This window comes from Podarcis muralis, chromosome 17 (assembly GCF_964188315.1).
Source record: "Podarcis muralis chromosome 17, rPodMur119.hap1.1, whole genome shotgun sequence".
Lineage (NCBI taxonomy): Eukaryota > Metazoa > Chordata > Lepidosauria > Squamata > Lacertidae > Podarcis > Podarcis muralis.
In genome coordinates, this window is record NC_135671.1 from 37281788 (window position 1) to 37301674 (window position 19887).

Here is a 19887-nt window from a genome sequence, read left to right on the forward strand (position 1 = left end):
ATTGAATTCTTCTCAGCTCTGCCAATGACACCAACCCATGACCATGCCTTGTTTTGGGAACTATATGCTCTTTGGCAAGGACAAACTCCTGACCTTTAAGCCAGCATCCTTATCAGAAATATTCAACACTTATGGAGCGGTTTGTGAAGGAACCAAGCAATATTATCACATGTTTATGCCAAACAAATGGTGACGAGGAAACAGAACACCAAATAAGGTCTGATTTGTAATGGAACGTTACTCTGGGTTGGGAATAATCAAATGTCTTATTGTACAGTAACTGGAATTGTACTTAGTTTTGACCCTCTTGTTTTAATGTTATGCTTTAATTGTTGTAACCTGCCTGGGACCTTAAGGTAAAGGGTGGGTAAGCAACAACAACAACTACAACAACATTTGAAAATAATATTATTTTAAAAACCCTGCTGGATCAGGCCTATGGGAAGTTTGCAAGCAGGACCTGAGTCCCCACTTAGGATACCCAGCAAATGGTATTCATATTCTACACTTTTTTAATCAGTTGCTTCACTTGAGGCTCTGCCTGGCCAACAGTGCCATGGAGGTATGATCAACCTGCTGTTCTAATTTCACTACTCCAGTGTGGCACGTCTATCAATTGAACAGGGAGCAACATCATGGGTATCTGCTGACCTCAGATGTTCTTTTATTGGGCAAAGTGGTTGCAAGGAGGTGGCTCTATATTGTGTGAAGGGTTGCAGCGTAGAAGAGGAGGGAAAGGCTCAAAACGGCCACACAACTTGGCTACCCCCAAGCTGCCTTTCCCCTCTGAGAGAAAAAAAATGGTGCAAGTCTTTGTATCAGTAAAGGAGAAAGAAACTGGGCTGAGCAGCAATTTTGAGTAGGCAAATGGTTGTGAGCGAAAGGGTTGGCCATTAGAAAACTCCCATCAGATTATCATGGCTGTGCTGGCTGAGGCTGATTGGAGGTTCAGCCCAAAACATCTAATGGGAGTTCTAGTCCAAAACATCTGGAGGGCATCAGATTGGTAAAGACCGATGTACATGATATTAGCCAACAATTCAAACTGTGGGCAACTGCCACAGATACAAGTCACAGTTTACATGCTAATTGACCTCCAATAAAGCAGAAAAGTGCCAGGAGTTCAATAAATGCCTTGTGGAGATGCATCTGGATGAACAAAATGATGCTCTGATTCACTCTTTATAACCTTAGTTCAGGATAGCATTTTTGGAGGGCAGGCTGCCTTTGGTTGCTCATTACCAGCAATGGAGGAGCTGTGCTGCATTTGTTGAAGGATTTGCTGTCGGACATGTTGGTCCACCTCTGTTTCCTCGCACTCCGTCCTGCTCTGTTGGGAAGGAGTGCTGAATGATGAGCCCTGTGGCTGGAGTAATGGTAGCCCACTTGGCAGCTTGCTTTGAGAGTCTCTTCTCTCCTCCAGGTAGCCCACCTGCCTCCGCTCCCTTGTCTTCTTGATTAGGGAGACACGATCCCGGATGGACTTAGCCACAGCTTTAGAATCACTTTCGTGGAAGAATCCTGACTTCACCTGGACATCAAGAAAGAACGGTTCTATTAAGTATAACTCTGCTCCTCTGAACTGGTATCCATCGGTGTTTAGCAATGCTTTTCTGTAATTTCACATTAACTCAGGGTTCCATTACAACAGAACTTGCATTGACCACATACTAGATCAATCTTGGACCTATTGTATGGAGCGCCAAACAATACAGCAAGCAAGATACAGACCCACAAATTCAAGTGCTGCTACACTTTGGCTATAGGTTAAGGTCAAGTACATTGGCTGGATCAATACTAATTAGTACTTATGTGACTGTCTTCAACATTAATATACAGTGGTGCCCCGCAAGACGAATGCCTCGCAAGACGAAAAACCCGCTAGACGAAAGGGTTTTCCGTTTTTCGATGCGCTTCGCAAGACGAATTTCCCTATGGGCTTGCTTCGCAAGACGAAAACGTCTTGCGAGTCTTGCGATTTTTTTCGCTTTCCCCCCTTTTTCTAAGCCGCTAATAGCCTTTTAGCCGCTAAGCCTTTAATAGCCGCTAAGCCGCTAAACCGCTAATAGCGCTAATCCGCTAAGCCGCTAATAGGGTTGCTTCGCAAGACGAAAAAACCGCTAGACGAAGAGACTCGCGGAACGGATTATTTTCATCTTGCGAGGCACCACTGTACTGTGATGAAAATGGGTAGAGACAGAAGCAAAAGTGGACAGAGCAACAGATCTGTCTCTTACCTTTGGATAGTACACTATGTTCTAGGCATGTAAAAGCCACACTTCTCCAGAAAACAAGAGACATCATTGCAGCTCAAGGATACATTCCAACCAAGCAAGAACACTCAAGTAAGGTCCAAGGCCGTGCCAGTGAGGGGCATGGCCTAGGGGAATCTCAAGGGATGGAGAAAGAGGCCTAGTGGGCCACATTTGGCTCCTGGGCCAGATATTCCCCACCTCTGATATTTATGTTACTTGATTAGAACAAGTTAATTAGAACAAGATAAATATAACCACAATACTGTCCATCCTACTCCAGAAAAGGAATTATTATGAAAACAGTCACGTAACAAGTGGCTCTTGCTAAATCCTTGAATTATCCATGACAGATTTCTACCGTCTACTATGGGACGTACAGTTATATTTTCAAGTAGTGATCCAGTTTAAAAGACAAGGAATTCAAGCACAGGTGTTGCATTAAAACGGAACCGTCAAAGGGGAGGTTCTTAGCTACCAACTGTTAGCAAAGTCACATCCAAACCTAGTTGAAAAATAAAGGGAAAATAGACCCAAACAACAGCTTTAGAGCACAACACCACAGAGCCATTCATAAGACACAGAACAAAGCATCCTGAAACAACAATTTAGGAGACTTCATAGCTGGCTGGTGGGTGATGCTTAAGCAGGAGTCAATTGTGCGCATATACATATGAGCAGATGCACTGCTATGACTCCTTGCAGTATCATTAGCCATCAGCTGTTACTTGTCAGGTTGCTGTGTAGCCAAATGTTTTGTGAAAACAAAACCAAGGCAACAGTGAGGCAGAATGAAGAATCTGCAGTCTAAACAGATAACTTGGGCAAAGGAGAATAAATGAAACAAAACCGTAAGAGGAAAGGAGGGAGAAAGAGACTTGTTTACACTAATGCAAAAACTTCATCAGCTCTTGGCTGGCTTACGATTCACATACTGTAAATGAGTAAAAAACCACAGCTTCAAAAATCATGCTAGAGAAAATACTCTCCCATGGGCAAGAAGCTGACCAGTCCTTAGGTGACCTTATGCCTTATACATAAAATGCACTACTACCTGCCCAAATGTCTCCCTGCACACAGAAAACTAAAACAAACTAGACTTGCAGCTCTGAGAAGGGTGAAGTGCACCATTAAGCTAAAGTTAAGTGGGAGTTCTGTGACTGGAACCCCACTTCCCCCCCCCCCCAGACTTTTTTTGTTTCTTGAAAAGCAGCTGGGTAGATGGGTGGAGAGAGAGTTTTGGATCAAGGCCATGGAATGGAGATGGGTTGTATACCCCTTTGCTCCTGTGCGGTTTCTTTTTAAGAAATGGTGGGGAGTTCCAGGTACAGAACTCCCACATAACTTGTAGCTTGGCTCCATGGAGAAAGTGCTCAGGGAGACATTCCTATACATTTGCTTCTGTGTCATCCTCTTTAGGACTGGGTTGCAAAAATATTTCTCCTTGTAAACCAAATCTTTCAACTGTGTGCAACAAAGAAGTCACGATTTACCCCCACGGAAGACACTTGGTCCTATGCTGCCCATGGCAATAGTCTTGTTTTATGGTTTTATCCTTCTTATAAATTGCCCAGAGAGCATCAGTTACTGGGCAACATAAAAGCTAAGCAAAGAAATAAAGAATAAAAATGCAACACTCTCTAAAGGAAAGTGTAAAAGTGGGAATAAAAAAAAGTGCTGCAGTAAACCCCGTGTTTGGAATTTAGCAAATAAGAAGCGGCTGGAGATGCTGCCAACTCAGAAAGAAAAAAGGTAAGGGAAGCAATGGTAATACATACCATTTCACAAGCCACCTCCTCTGGGACATCTGTTTCCAGGTTGAAGCTGAACTCAAGGGCTTCATTATCTTTGTGCTTGCCTTTCAGCTTCTTGGGATCCTCTACCCAAAGTCTCAAAGCCAGGGAGGAATTCAGTCCATCATCATCCTCTGCCAGCTCCACTCTAAGTCCAGTGTCCTCAGCAAAGAAGGCATGATTCAAAAGGTCTTTGATGGATAGCCTGGCAACAAAACAATGGGCAATCACAGAGTGTCTTATGATACCCACACCCAGTGCTGGATTTACATACAAGCTAAACAAGCTATAGCTTAGGGTCCCACTCCCTTGGGAAATTTAAGGGGGGGGGGAATGGGATGTACATTTCCAAAACAAACAAAAAACAAAAAAAAACTTACATACAACAACAGTGTTTTGTGTTGTGTATGGACCTATTAGGTCCATAAATTACCATATAGCATATATTCAACACAAAAAACAGTGACAATTTGTTGTTGGCAAAGGACAGCTGGACATATAAAGGGCCCCATCAGTAGCTTAGGGCCTCATCAAACCTAAATCTGGCCCTGCCCACACCAGTGGTATAACTGACAACTGGTGGGGTGCTTTCATCCCGTATTAAACTTCCCTGAGGGACTTCTGTGATAGGCATTACATTTATTTATCCAATAAGTTTATAACTCACCTATTCAGCACACACAAAACAAACAAAATTTAAAAACAAGAACAATTGCTTAAAAATTGACAAACCGCATTTAAAAACAACAAAATTGGACAGCCAGCATTTATGACACATCAAAAAAATACTAAACAAAAAGTTTTAAAGATCCAATTAAAGACAGATACAAGCTTCTCTGAGACAGAACTGCATCAACATCTTGCTATATGCACCATGTGGGCACTGTTTTACAGTTTAAGCACTTAGCAGTATTTCAGGGGAAATCAAGCAGACACCTTAATTTCCCTTCACTCAAGACCATGCTGTTGCAGGGAGGGGAGAGAAAGTGAAACAGTAAAAGCTTCCCAGTTTTCTTTGACTTCGAAAGGCATTATGCAGGTGCTTAAAAGCACTATGCAAAGCTGGAATGCTTTGCTTAATCAGGTTTTTTGTTGCCTGTACCAACAACTCCCTAGTTAAACTCACAATGACCACCCCTTAAATTTAGGGTGCACAACTTGGAGTGAGGAAGAGCACAATAAAATAGACCTGCTCACCTTTCAGATTTGTTTTGTCGAATGCAACCTTCAATGATCTCTTTCACTTCTGGATCAATAACCTTGTTAAAACTGGCAGGTTTAATGCCCTAGGAGAGAAGTGATGAATAGAAGTGATGTTAATTGATAATACCCAGCAGGAGTTCTCTCCATTGCTGCTACACAGAATTATGGAAAATCCCCAACTGCTCTTCCAAGCAACCTAAGTTAGTACAGTAGATCTTAACCATATAAACCCTTATCCTGAAGACATTCACTTGGAAATAAGTCACAGTGAACACCACCCAACTGACTTGCAAACTGCAGCCATTATTCCTTTTCTTAAAATCCCAGCTTTTGCTTCTAAACAAAATCAAGCTGGATATCCAGGCTTTATGTAATATGCATTGTGAAAGGGGTCAAAAATCATTCTAATTCATTTGACTAATCTCTTCTTACCCTTATCTGGCCATTCACAGCCAGAAATAAGAACATTTCTCTCCTGTGCATGAAACTTAACCTAATAAAGAATAAGCTACACCCCAATGTTGCTTTCTTTGAGGACACAGAACACACAAGTGTCCTGCAAAATGTTTTTGTCACAAAGCTGAGAATCTTAGTCTTCTATATGTACCTCTAAAGTGTCTTTCCAGGATGTATCCTCAACTCCTGGATATTATAATGTAATGTACAATCAAGGAAAGTATCAGTTTCATCATGGAGAAACATAAATATCATCAAAACTACCTGAGTACTCTGGCTAGTATGCTAAAATAATATTGTACTCTGAATGTACATATTAAAAAAACTACATTAGGCAATACCCAGAAGCAGCTCCCCTACCATGAGACAAAGTGAAGCAGCTGCTTCAAATGTTTGGTTTTTGTATCATTTCGATTTTCCTTCTGTCCCACCATTGTGTTTTGACCTAGTCCTGGCCAACCTTTATTGCCAAGTGGGAAAATACCATAATATGGTAAAGTGTGAAAACTGCAACTAACTTGAGGGAGCACCTTTGGCAATGACAGACAGAATCCTTGTGATTTTGCTATTAAATACTTCCACAAAATCCTTCTCCACTGATCTGTTTTCTGACACACACACACACACACACACACACACACGATGCACCGACCTTCAGTGTAACTAGTTCATTACAGCTACAGAACAAGCCACACACATTAGCCAGAGAATAAATGCATGGAAGCTATTTTTGATGTCTGAATGAACACATCATTTGAGTTGCCAGTCTGACTATGAAGCTGGGAGGAAAAGATTATGCAGGGATTGACACTTATGCAGCTCAATATTGTTAACTGCCCTGTGATCCTCAGGTGAAGGGTGGTATAGAAATTAAATAAATAAATAGACAAAGTTTGGTTAAGGAACCATCCATTCAATTTTTGGCCTAAAAAAAGCAAGCTTACCCTTGCGTATTGTGTCATCTGAACACCAAACAGTAGTTAAACTTCTTCTGCAAATGACACACCTGAAACTATCAGTCACTCTAGAAAAAACTCAGCAATGTCTAGATAAGTCCAGGCTAAGTTTAGCAGCTGCTTTGCAGGGCAACAGGACTAGTATTAGTTCTGAATAATTGGCTTAGTTGCCTTAAGCTCCCAATATACAAGTTTACCCTAACAAAGAAGTTACATTTACACCTACACTGGTGACTTTTCGGTAGATTTGAGCTGCGTTTTGGCATTCAGAATATGGGTATTCAGAGGTCGCCATCTCCAGCATACACATTCCAAAAGCATAGACATCAACAGACTCATCATAATGTTCTTCATACATCTCAGGAGCCATAAATTCAGGAGTTCCTGGAGAAAAAGTAAAAAGAAGCCAACGTTTTTCCACATTTTGGACTGCTGCAGTCCACCAACAAGCATTTTGCAAGTGCTGCTGCTTTCCATGCAGTAGCATCCTATACACTGTTATAGATTTGGTGGGGCGGACCTCCTAAACCCTAGAAATTAATAAATGGTAGGATATTGATTAACGGGGATATGTATGAAACTACAAGCTGCAGAACTGTGCCAGACAAGGAATCCCTAGACTGGCTTATGCAAACCAGCCTGGCAAGCCTGGCAAAGAGCTAATCTGTTAACATGGCAAAATGGGTTGATGGGCTATCTGAGAGGGGTCCATTGGCCTGGGGAGATAGATGTTGCCAAGGTGATGGGGTGTGTGTTTGAAGTGACAAGAAAAGGGAATCTTTAGCAAGCTGTTCCGGGGAGAAGGAGGAAGAAAGACGGGGATCCATCTTGGGCAGGCTGGCTGAAGGCTGGCTGGGAGAGATGCCTTAGATTCCATGGCTGCACTGCTGTGGGGGACAAGCCCCTCCTGAAATGACCATGGTGTAAGATCTGGACTCCCTCCATGAAGCCTGAAGCTGTAAATAGGTGGATATGTTTTAAAGCTACGACAGTCTCCGTCGTGTCTCAATTCTCCAAAGGAACACAGACCCTAGATGAGTGCCTGGAATCCTATGGACTCTTGTTACTGCTCAGCAGAGAGAGGGAGAGGCACCCAACTTTTGCAACAATACAAAATAGCGAACGTAATCTCTGAATGTGGATCCTTAGATAGCCAAACTGCTGCATTTCACACAAAAGAGGGAGATAATAGCTATGGGAAAACAGCAAGTTTAGAAAACAATTAAAAAAAACTAACAACAAAAATATATGAGGAGGTGAAATTAATTCAGTAACAACCAAGTATACTGTACTCAGTTGACATGGAATGCTAACTGACCATTAGGAGGAGGGACCAAAAAATTGCAGGAGAAACATGGAATTGAACATCCCAAAAGACAATATGACTGCCTAGATTCAAAATTTGCTGCAGATCCCACCTGTCCACCCTAATTCTGCATATTCTGACTTCCTGAAAAACCCCAAGGAGAAGAAAATAAAAAGAAACAATCATACTTCTATTCTATCAGAACCTCTAGCATTTGAATTAGGCATTTGACGAGCAAGTATCAGAAACAGAACTCTTTCAGTCATGGCATCCTTACTTTGGAATGCCCTACATAGCAAGGCCCATAGCAAGGACCAAAGCTCAATGGTAGAGCATCTGGTTTGAATGCAGAAGGCCCTAGCTTCAATCCCTAGTATCTCCAGGAATGACTGGGAAAGATTTCTTTCTGAAATGCAGGAAAGCGACTGCCAGTCAGTGTAGACAACACTGAGCAAGATGGAACAATGGTCTGACTCAATATAAGGCAGCTTCCTATGTTCCTTCCTATGTTTCACAGTAGGGACCTTTGGGGACTACGCCACTTGAATCCTGGTTAAGGGCTCTGTTATTAATGTGCTTAGTCTTGTTATTTGTTTGGATTTATGTTTCACATGTGTTCAAACTTTTGTTAGCTGCCTTTGATTTGTGTGAACAAGCCAAGGGGCTTCAACCTAGCAAATGGCCCATGAATGAATTCATGCAAATGATAATAATAATAATAATAATAATAATAATAATAATAATTTATTTATATCCCGCCCTCCCCAGCCGAAGCCGGGCTCAGGGCAGCTAACAACAATAAAACAGTACAAAAGTACAGCACAAACAACACTCTAAAATCATTCATTATAAAATTAATTAATTCAAGCCACTGGCAACCATTGGGCCAGAGCTCCGCGAAGATTGCTGAGGGAGGGAGTCAGGCTGTGCCCTGGCCAAAGGCCTGGTGGAACAGCTCTGTCTTGCAGGCCCTGCGGAAAAATGTCAAGTCCCGCAGGGCCCTGGTCTCTTGTGACAGAGTGTTCCACCAGATCGGAGCCACGGCCGAAAAAGCCCTGGCTCTAGTTGAGGCCAGCCTAACTTCTCTGTGGCCTGGGACCTTCAAGATGTTTTTATTTGAAGACCGTAAGTTTCTCTGTGGGGCATACCAGGAGAGGCGGTCCCGTAGGTACGAGGGTCCTAGGCCGTTTAGGGCTTTAAAGGTTAAAACCAGCACCTTAAACCTGATCCTGTACTCCACCGGGAGCCAGTGCAGCTGGTATAGCACCGGGCAAATGTGATCCCGTAAGGAGTCTCGCTGCAGCATTCTGCACCCGCTGGAGTTTCTGGGTCAGTCTCAAGGGCAGCCCCACATAGAGCGAGTTACAATAATCCAGTCTGGAGGTGACCGTCGCGTGGATCACAGTGGCTAGGTCAGGGCGAGAGAGGTAAGGAGCCAACTGCTTAGCTTGGTGGAGTAACCATAATAAGGCAGCTCATGTATTAAGGGTCCACCCTTCAATCTCTAGATTTCAGTTATGAGGCAGCAGAATTTGGGTACTGAATTTAGGACCTAAAACCATTACACTGGAGTGGGTTAGAAATGTTTTTCATTCATGGTCAAAATCTTCCAGTGGATCAGAAACATTACACTGGAACCAGTCAAGAGGCAGACTTTAGGAAGCCTGATCTTGAACTCTTTATGCACTATAGCCGTAGCACTGCTTGGATACAATTGCAGATTCCAGTCTCTACTGAGGACAAAGAGAGACACACCACAAGTGGCTCTCTAGTGGAGTACACAAACACACTATATTCACCAATGACACTCTTAGCGAACGATGTGCGCATTAAGGTGGCCAGTCCCAGGTCGCCAATCTTCACTGAACCAGTGGGCCCTGTGATGAAGATGTTGTCACATTTCAAATCACGGTGGATGATAGGAGGGGTCCTTGTGTGCAGAAAATGCAGCCCTTTCAAGATCTGTCGGCACCAGCTCCTTAACACCTTTGGCTTCATGACTTTGAAACGCTTTAAGTACCTATGAGAGAGAACACCACACCACAGATGTCAACCACACCATCAAGTTAATCCACTTGCATAGTGCTTTCAATCAAGTTTCTGTGGCGTTTTGTGGAAATTTACACTTGCACTTCAGTGATTCTGAATAATATTCCAATAATATTAATAAGTTTTTGTGATGTTTGGGTTCTGCAGGATATCACAACATGAGCAGGGGTTCCATAAATGAAAAATAATCACTGGGTTAGAATACCAAAAGAATAAAGAGGGAGTCAGCATACTACAAGGAAATCTGTCTCAACTGTTTATAACAATCACATCTAATGTGCTATATGTGGGCCTTAGAATAATAGAATTGTAGAGTCGGAAGGGTCATTTAGTCCAACCTTCTGTAATGCAAGAATCGTGTCAACAGCTGTCCCTGAATGAGTATGAACCAACAACAACCAGACACTGACCTATGGCACCACTGTCTTGTGGAAATCTCAAGTGATCCATCATTTGACTGCCCAATTATTAATTTGGACATGCAGATGTTATTGTATTAAATCTGTGCTTACAAGCAAAAACTGGAGTTTTTGGAGGACAATCTGCTCCCTCACATATGCATTACCATCATCTGCAGGGCCTGCTTCCAGGGCCCTCCCCTCACTCTTACTCCAGCTCAGAAGGAAGGTGGGTGGCTACTCAAGTCAGGACCTTTTCTGCTGTGGCACCTAGACTTTGGAATTCCCTACCCAGCTATACGTAGTTGACAAACACCCACTTTATGACATTTTCAGTTCCAATTGAAAACGTCTCCCATGCCTTTGATGTCTATTAAGCATGATTTAATTTCGTTTGTTCTCTAGCTATCAGCAGCATTCTTGGTTTTTGCTTCTATTACAAATTGTGCCTTTGATTGTTACATCCTGCGCCATTCAGTTCTCTTGGAGCTTAACAGAAGGCCTGTTGATTTATACATCACATACAGTAACTTATTGATGAGCTATAGGCCTTTTCACAAAGGAGACCCAACACAAGTTTGAAACTTCACACAGGTAATCTCACAAGTTCTCTCTTGGGGGTGGGATCTTATAAATTCAAGTAATAGCATCAATGTAAAAATGAAGTTATTTGACATTTTTAATTTATCTTAACGGCCTTAATTTTTGCTGAACAGTTTTCTACACCTGGGGGTGGGAAAGTAGTGGTAGAAATTAGAGAAGGACTAGACCAAAATTACAGAATAGGCTTCCATCCCTCAGTCATACATTCCATCTTTCTTGTTACACTGTGTATTCCATAATATTCTTTTACACAGAATTTCTACATAGTCAGCGATGCTTTCTCAGCCCCAGTACAAAAATCCCAGCACATTTTCTTTCTTTCCTGATTATAACCAACTCACATAACGTATATGATCTGCCAGCTTGAAATCAGTAATCCCTAAAAATCAGTTAATTGCAGCAATTTTGCAATTTAGTTGATCTTCGCTGCTGCCATGGAACACTGACTCAAGAGACTTCTCAGTACACTCTCTTATTTCTACCCCCATCCCACCGCAAAGAAAACTTAACCATCAATGCTAACTACACTGGTTATAATTTCTATAGAACTTTAAAAGGCTTATTTGTATTCAGTTTTTGTTTCCTTTATTCCACCTATCATATAAGGGTTTAGCCAAGGCCAACCAATGAGTCTTGTGGCTTTCCAGGTCTATGAATCTGATTGCCTCATATTCAAATTCAACACTGTTTAGTGCACCGTACTGACATGAAGCAGATTTCAACCATACAGATTTATCAGCAAACCACCATGCCGCAGATGGGTAGCAAGATATTTACATATATCCCATATATGCCACAATGCAGCTGTGGTGCCAAGTGCCTGAACTTTGATGTGGCTGGCCTACAATGCAACCACATAATTGGGGAGTGGGTGAAAACAGTCCCAGCAGGTGTGATTATACAGTTTAAAAAAAACACTATATCAAATTTGTGAAAGAAAAAACATACGTCTTCAGTGTCCCAGATGTCATCAGCTCAGTTACCAATACAATGCACTTCTTTCCTTTAACAGTTGATTCCCAGGAATCATAAAATCGGACAATGTTAGGATGTTGCAATCCCTTGAGCATCTCAGCTTCTTCTTTAAACCTCTGCTGCTCAGCTTTGGTCAGCTTCCTGTCCTAAAATGAAGAAAAGATGTACAAAGAATCACTACGTTATGTTGTGTAAGCATTATCATGCATCTAATTAAACTTATGTCAAACAAATTTGTTAGTATATCGGGTTCCATAAGACTCTTTCTTGGTTTTTGGTGTAGCTGTTATTCCTGGTCTAGGTTGGTCAAGTATGGGTCACACTGCTGTTTTATACACACAGTGAGAGAGACACCAAACATGAGTAATAATAATAATAATAATAATAATAATAATAATAATACATTTTATTTATACCCCGCCCTCCCCAGCCAAGGCCAGGCTCAGGGTGGCTAACAACCAATAATAAAAACAAGTTGAATTAATAGAACTTAAAAACAAGATTAAAATACATTAAAACATTAAAAGCAATGGGTGATATCCAACAAAGCACTTCAACTAACAGAAGGTCTTCCCATTGTGAAACAGAAGGGAATCTCCTCCCCTCCCCTCTCCCCCTACACACATACACCTATGCCCTCCCCTTCCTCTGTTCTGGATCGTGTGAGGAAATCTAGAACAGGTTTAGGGAGTGCATGGGAAGAGGAGAGGAAGGGGGAACTTAAAATGCACCACTAGAAGTCCTACAGTATTTCGTTGGATACTGCCCAATGAATGGATATAGCCATAGTCAGCAAAAAGAATGAAAAGTGCTGCTTCTAGAAATTCTAAGCTTCTAGAAATTTGTTTCGTGGGGAGCATTAAAGTAAGAAAAACATTAAAGAAAGTTTTCCCAGATGCCTTTGGTTTTTACGCACTTGCAGATTATATATACTAAGCAGGACCAGACTGGCTCCCTGATATACTAAAAAACTGAAGGCTATGACGCAGCTTGGAAGCTGATTTGAATGAACATGGCAGAAGACTCCCCGCAAGTCTGCGCGATTTCAGGTAAAAGCTCCTTCTTTGGTTTACTCAATAGTGGCAGTGATGGCAAAGAAACATTATTTCTCCAACACTGCTGCATCCTCACAGTGTCATCCAGTGGAGGTCCTTCTGGTGGCCTAAGGCCTTCTCCAGCTTGGCCAGGGAGATGTGAAGAAATCCTCAAGAGGCTCATTCTGACACATTGTGGTGCCTGTCATATGAGGCCCTTCTCTAGCTCCCCCCCCCTCCAATTTTGGGGGGTAGCAACAAAAGAATGGGCCTTTTCTGTGATGGCTCCGATTGTGGAATGCTCTCCCCAGAAAGACTCCCCTGATGCCATCATTATATGTCTTTAGACACCAGGAAAAAGCATTTCTCTTTACCCAGGCCTATGGCTATTAAATGATCTATGGCCTGTAAAAGTATAGGGAAAGAGGAGTGTTATTAATATGATTGTTTTACAATTAAGCTGTCTGTATATTTTTTACTATGTTTTTATTATGTTTTTATCGTTGATGTTTTGTATTGCATTTCTGGTAATGTGCACCATCCTGGGATCTTTTGATAAAGGGAGGTATATAAATTATTATCATCATCATCACCACCACCACTTTGAGAATAGAAACCATTCACATTTGCCTTGACTTGGTCACCAGGGAAGGTAACTAGAGCACATGTAAGCTTGTTTCATTGGATGAATTTCAGCTGCTGGACAGAGTCCTTGGACATACAACCTATATACTTAACCCTTTGCTTTTCTTGGCTCATAATATCAAGCCAGGAAGAGATTGGACCAACACTTCCTTCAAAGAAGGGCTTCTCCAACCACCCTAAATGAGGAAGTTTTGCAACTCATCCTGAAAAATTTCCCTCTAGACCTAGTTGCAAATACTCCCTTCCTATCCCAAGTGCTTGAGTGGTAGGTTGCTGTGCAATCAGTTTCCTGGATGAGACTATCTAGGTCTATTTCAGTCCTGCTTTGTTCTAACACAGAGGTTGCCGGTCATTTTGGTGGATGAACTATGGGGGGAGAGGGGAAGGGAGGTGTGACCTTATAGACTCTCCTATACCTCTCACCAGCTTTTTGCACCATTTATATTTTGCTACCGGATGAAGTCCTTTTTATTTTTAATTTTTAACACTTGTAATGTTTTTTTCTGTTAAAATAGATATACTTTTAATGTAGCATTTTTTTATTAATTGTAAAAGGTGGAACACTTTTTTCAAAAGCAGGGCATACAACAAAGTGCATGTGTCCTCACATTCTGTCCAGTGCCTGCCAGATGTCAACTACTGACAGGAGGTAGAGGAAAGGCTCTCCGACAGAACCTTAGAGTGAGTCTTTCCTTTAGATATCCTATAGCTGCAGCTAAGATGGTAGTTAGAAGAGGTCAGAGTAGGAAGGCACTCAATCCGTCTCAACTCATCCTTTGAGGCACCATCCTAAAGCATGCACCAAGTGTAGAACCCCTACAGGGGAAGGAATGAGAATACCAGTCCTGGAATGAGAAGGAGTGAGAATACCAGTCCTGAAACTAGAAAGCTCTAGTGGTTTTGTAGGTAGAATGCTGGACTAGGACCTTGGAGATCAGGGTTCAAATCCCCATTTAGCTGTGCAATTCACTGGGTGACCTTGGACCAGTCACTGTGGGCCAGTCACTGTCTCTAAGCCTAACCGACTTCACAGGGTTTTGATGTAAAGATAAAATGGAGATGGGGAGAGACACATATGCCACCTTAAATTCCTTGGAGGAAAGGTGGGATATAAATGTAACAAGAAGAAGAAGTGTGGGACCACAAAGAATGAAGTCAATATTTCAAGTTGTAGTAGTTGCAAGGACTACTAATAATTTTCATCTTAATAGGAGTAGTGGGTGTTAACATCTTCAATAACAGCAGGAAATAAGGTATGTGATTTAACAAACAAGTGATGCCACTCATCTGGAAGTCAAAATAAATGATTTTAATACTTGCTGAGTCCAGAACACTTTATATCAGTACCAGGCTTCTGATGATCTCTAACCTCCTTCAAGGACAAATGCAGCAAACTCAGCTCAACAGAACAAAACACTAACTCAACAGAGGATTCTGTGTTTAAGAGGAGGGTAAAAGTGTAAGATGTGCCTTGGGCTAGGTTTCAACCTACTTCTGCCTTTATGGTCTAAGTATTGAATCAAAATAAAACAGTTATGAATGCTGACCTAAGTTATACATAGGCAAATTATTTCCTTTTTCCTGCTACCAAAACTTCCAACTTGCCTTAAACCCAAACCAAACATTCAGGCAAAGAGGACAGGCATGTACCACACACACACACACACACACACACACACACACACACACTTACTTTTAAGAGAACTCTCTTTTTACAAATAAAATACCACAAAATGCATCAGCCCTACTCGACATGACAGCAAATGAGTGATTGTGAGTTAACAATCCCCTTTAATTCCTTTGGCTGATGCTCAGTTAGCATAAATTTGGCAGCACATACATGCAGCAAAGCCAGGAAACACAATGAGAAAGGGAAGGAGCAATAATGAAAGGGACAGATGCCAAGAGGATGCAGTCTTCCCTCCACCCCCAACAGCCCAAGGAGAAGTGGGCACTGCTGGCCTCTTCACATCTGATGGGGCTCTGAACAGCCACTTCGCTCAACACAGTTCTACAGGAATGACAAATCAAGGACCTCCGAACAACTCAATTGTTTTATGTGCCTACATTCAAGTGATCAGCAAGCGACAATTTGCAAAATTAATGATGATGGGTGATTTTGCAAAGCTGCAAACATTTTATTGTTTGCTTCAGGCTGGCTGAAATGCAACTGATTATAGAGTAATTGTTTTTGATGTTATTGACTTAATGCAACCAATTAAGTCATGCAACTTAACAGTTTGCAGTAAGAGCTGTTGGACAGTGGAACGGACTCTCTCAGAAAGTGGTAGACTCTTTCCTTGTATGTTTTAAAGCAGAGGTTGGCTGGCCATCTGCTAGGGATGCTTTGGTTGAGATTCCTGCATTCTTTGTGGGGTTGGACTAGATGACTTTCAGCATCCCCCCTAAAATTCCATAAAGAAATACTGTTGACACAGAAACTTGAACTCATGACATATGTAGTGCACCCAGAAATTATTTTCCACACTCACACACACACATTTAGCTTGGGGAGGAGAAAGAATATATTTGTACTTGCCATTTATTTTCCATTGACAATAATGAGTTCTGAATAGCATTCAGGAATCGGACACCATCCTTTTCCCATTGGTTCACACAAACTGAACTGGCATCAAAGGCCCCACCTAGAACTGCACTCCAAATTCACGCTAGGTTAATTTACAACAAGCAAGCTTTGTTTCAAATGGAACCTTTTGTTAATTGGTCAATTGCTGACTGTCAACAAATCAGTTCCTGGTTAAACAGTTAGCTGATTATCCAGAATAACCACTGAGCCATAAGTCAAAAATTAGGATGCAAAAGACAAATGCCATTTTTGGCTATGGGATCAGCAGAACCATCAACTAAGTTCAATGTGGTGCTAACTGAAAGTCCCTTAGCCCTGTTGCATTAGCAGAATGGTTCTATTTTATAGTGTGCCTGTGTTTATGTTCTTCTGTACGAGTCCCTTGGAGACCTGCTAGGTGACAAGCGACTAAGAAGTCAAATAAATAAAATAAATAAAAAAATAAATGGGAAGGTGCAGGAAGCCAGCATGGTTCTTGTGACTGGTTGCACAACAGATGGCTATAGCACAAATACTTCCTGTTGCACAACCACTTTCACCAACTTCTGCTAGTGTAATAGTTGTGATGGATTTCATTTTGCCAAACCATGATTCTCACCCTTATGCTAGCACAACAGCCCTTGTGCTAGTGGTAGAGAATGTTAAATCTGGGCTATCATTTGGAAGACTCAGGAAAAGTACATAAGAACAGCCTGCTGGATCAGGCCAATGGAACATCTGTCTAGTTCAGGATTCTGTTTTCAGTGACCGACCAGATGCCAAAGGAAAGCCTGTAAGAAAGACCTGAGCACGATAGCATTCCCCAGTTGTGATTCCCAGCAACTGGCCTTCAGGAGCATACTGCCTCCAACTGAGGAGGTAGAACATAGCATTCCACTGAGCACTAGCAAGACCTCACATGCAGTGCTATGATCAGTTCTGGGCATTTCTGTTCCATGAAACATTAAGCTGGAAATAATTTAGAAAACAGTAAGTTTAGGTTAGAAAGCACACAGCATGAAGAAAGTTTGAAACAGCTAATTATATACGGCCTCAAGAAAAGGAGGCGGGGAGCTAATATGAGAGTTTTACAAATGTATCTCAAAAAATGAAAAACAGGGGATTCTTCATCCTGCCCAGAAGACAGGACAAGAAATAACCTACTGTAAAGTAGAATAAAGTTACATATTAGAAACAGCTTGCCAAATTGAAGAGCAGTTATCCTGTGGCATGAGGTACAGAAAGAAGATATGCTGTCTCCTACCTCAGAAATTAAGGCAGGCATCAGCTGGGGATGTTTTATGCTTAAGATGGTTGGACTTACTATAATGTCCTCAGTTACAGAAAGGTGTATATGCTAGTGGATGTCATGCAACAAAGTGCCTTGTTGAAACTACTCACTATAAGCTAAATATCCTCACTAATGCACTCCAAGTAAGCAGTTAAGCAGGTTTATCCATCCATAAACATAAAAATGGTTAATTGGCCCACCAAGAAATCAAGCCATTAGCAAAACAGGCACTGGAACCGGAAACTTTTCTGCTTCACTGAACTATATAATATGCTAATTTCTTTCCCTCCCTAACAACAGGATAGATTTTAAAGCCTTTGTTTGTTTTGTTGTTCTTTTTAAAAAGGTGACAAGTTACAATGGCAAATTATCTGTTCATACCATTTAGAGACAGTTTTATGCAAAATCTATTAAATTATGTAATGGTCTTACGCTTCCCTTTCTTAACTTATGCAATTGTCATTTTTTTACAGTAGGTTTTAAGCCCAAAGTCTCTTCTGAAGTTTAGCTGTCCAGGGTCATCTTTTATTACAATAAAAGAAACATATGCTTACTTAGCAAAAACAGTCTCTCGTTCACTTATATAAGCCCACTGAGCTACAACCTCTTTGGAACATGGACCAGTGTTTGCATTTACACAGCATGTGCAATTAACATGATGGTTCTAACCATTAGAAACTAAAAACAATCATATATACTTTCAGCACTCACTAACCCCAGTATGCAGAACAAAGCTTCACAAGAGTTTTACAGAATTTTCCCCTCCAATTTTTGCAGATAGTTGAAACGAAGGGCTGCAAATGGTTAAAGAACCATGCTAATATAGATTGAGAAGAGAAGACTCCCTGGAGAAGACACTGATGCTGGGAAAGATGGAGGGCACAAGGAGAAGGGGGCGACAGAGGACGAGATGGTTGGATAGTGTTTTCGAGGTTACCAGCATGAGTTTGACCAAACTGCGGGAGGTAGTGGAGGACAGAGGTGCCTGGCGTGCTCTGGTCCATGGGGTCACCAAGAGGCGGACACGACTAAACGACTAAACAACAACAACAACAACAATATAGATTTCTGCAGAAAGTGGGAAGTCAGTCCAGATCTTTCAATTTCTTTCCTACATCATCATCTCTTAGAGGCTGGCCCCAAGAAATAGTACAGAAACTACAACATAGCCAGCCAGTTTTGGCTTATGTCATCAAGCCCAGCCTTTCTACTGCAAAGCTACGCAATCCAAGCTAAGAACAGAAAACCCCTGGGTGGCTTTGCACATGTAACCATATAGCACCACAAATCCTGGCTGTATTGGCTGACTGGTCAACAGAATAAAGGTAAAGGTAAAGGGACCCCTGACCATTAGGTCCAGTTGCAGACGATTCTGGGGTTGCGGCACTCATCTCGCTTTATTGGCTGAGGGAGCCGGCGTACGGGTCATGTGTCCAGCATGACTAAGCCGCTTCTGGCAAACCAGAGCAATGCATGGAAACGCTGTTTACCTTCCCGCCAGAGTGGTACCTATTTATCTACTTGCACTTTGCGCTTTCGAACTGCTAGGTTGGCAGGAGCAGGGACAGAGCAATGAGAGCTTGCCCCGTCGCGGGGATTCGAACCACTGACCTTTTGATCAGCAAGCCTTAGGCTCTGTGGTTTAACCCACAGCTCCACCCGCGTGCCTTATGGTCAACAGAATACCTTCCCATAAATCACTCCATGTCTGCCAGCAATTACAATCCATACAGATATTAAAAACTATAGGGAGCAGCTACATACATTGTTCTACTCTTGATAACTACTGCTTTAACCAGCTTATCTGAGAATTAAGCAGACCTCTGTCACCAAACTTTCTTTTCCTTCCACATAAGTGTCTGATGCTTTGTAAGACATCCCAATGTCAGTCACTCTTTGCAGTTGCAAAGACAAAACTTTTCCAACAGCTTTGGAACAAAGACAAAGAGCCACTGTTTACTTAAGTACTGATCACCTGCCTATGAAGCCAATTTCCATGACTAGTTCAGTTTCTATGTTTCCTTTTTGTTGATTACCTTTTAAAATGACTGATGTTCCAACATAATCTCTTACCTTTTAATAAGCCAAAATAAACAATAGTCTAAATGGCACTCAGAAGATCTGATAGCTGCTTAATATTGGAGGGCAGAAGGGCAAACATTTTGCCTGGCTTAAAAAATATAAGCGATGGAAGATGGGGGCCATATAGGCAACTGATGAAAAGCAGAAGGTTCTTATGATTGTAAAGTCTTACATTCATCTTCATTTTCTAAAATTAAATGTTTGCTTTCCTTATTCCATGTGGTCAAATATCTCTTTAAATGTAGTAAAATAATGAATTTATGGCCTTGTTGGTATTG

At 41.7% G+C, this 19887-nt stretch overlaps 1 protein-coding gene across 18 annotated transcripts in view; it reads right to left on the minus strand.

The window, feature by feature from the left end:
• The window catches only part of WNK3 (WNK lysine deficient protein kinase 3), an 86903-nt gene that overhangs the window by 45404 nt on the left and 21612 nt on the right, over nucleotides 1-19887 (minus strand). For all 18 annotated transcript variants that reach the window (XM_077921639.1, XM_077921637.1, XM_077921648.1 and 15 more), the window contains 6 exons: nucleotides 11965-12137; nucleotides 9766-9986; nucleotides 6887-7044; nucleotides 5243-5331; nucleotides 4031-4250; nucleotides 1243-1531 (listed from right to left, as the gene is read on the minus strand). In XM_077921639.1, the coding sequence (XP_077777765.1) occupies nucleotides 1243-1531; nucleotides 4031-4250; nucleotides 5243-5331; nucleotides 6887-7044; nucleotides 9766-9986; nucleotides 11965-12137 (1150 nt within the window). The remainder of the gene's footprint in view (nucleotides 1-1242; nucleotides 1532-4030; nucleotides 4251-5242; nucleotides 5332-6886; nucleotides 7045-9765; nucleotides 9987-11964; nucleotides 12138-19887) is intronic.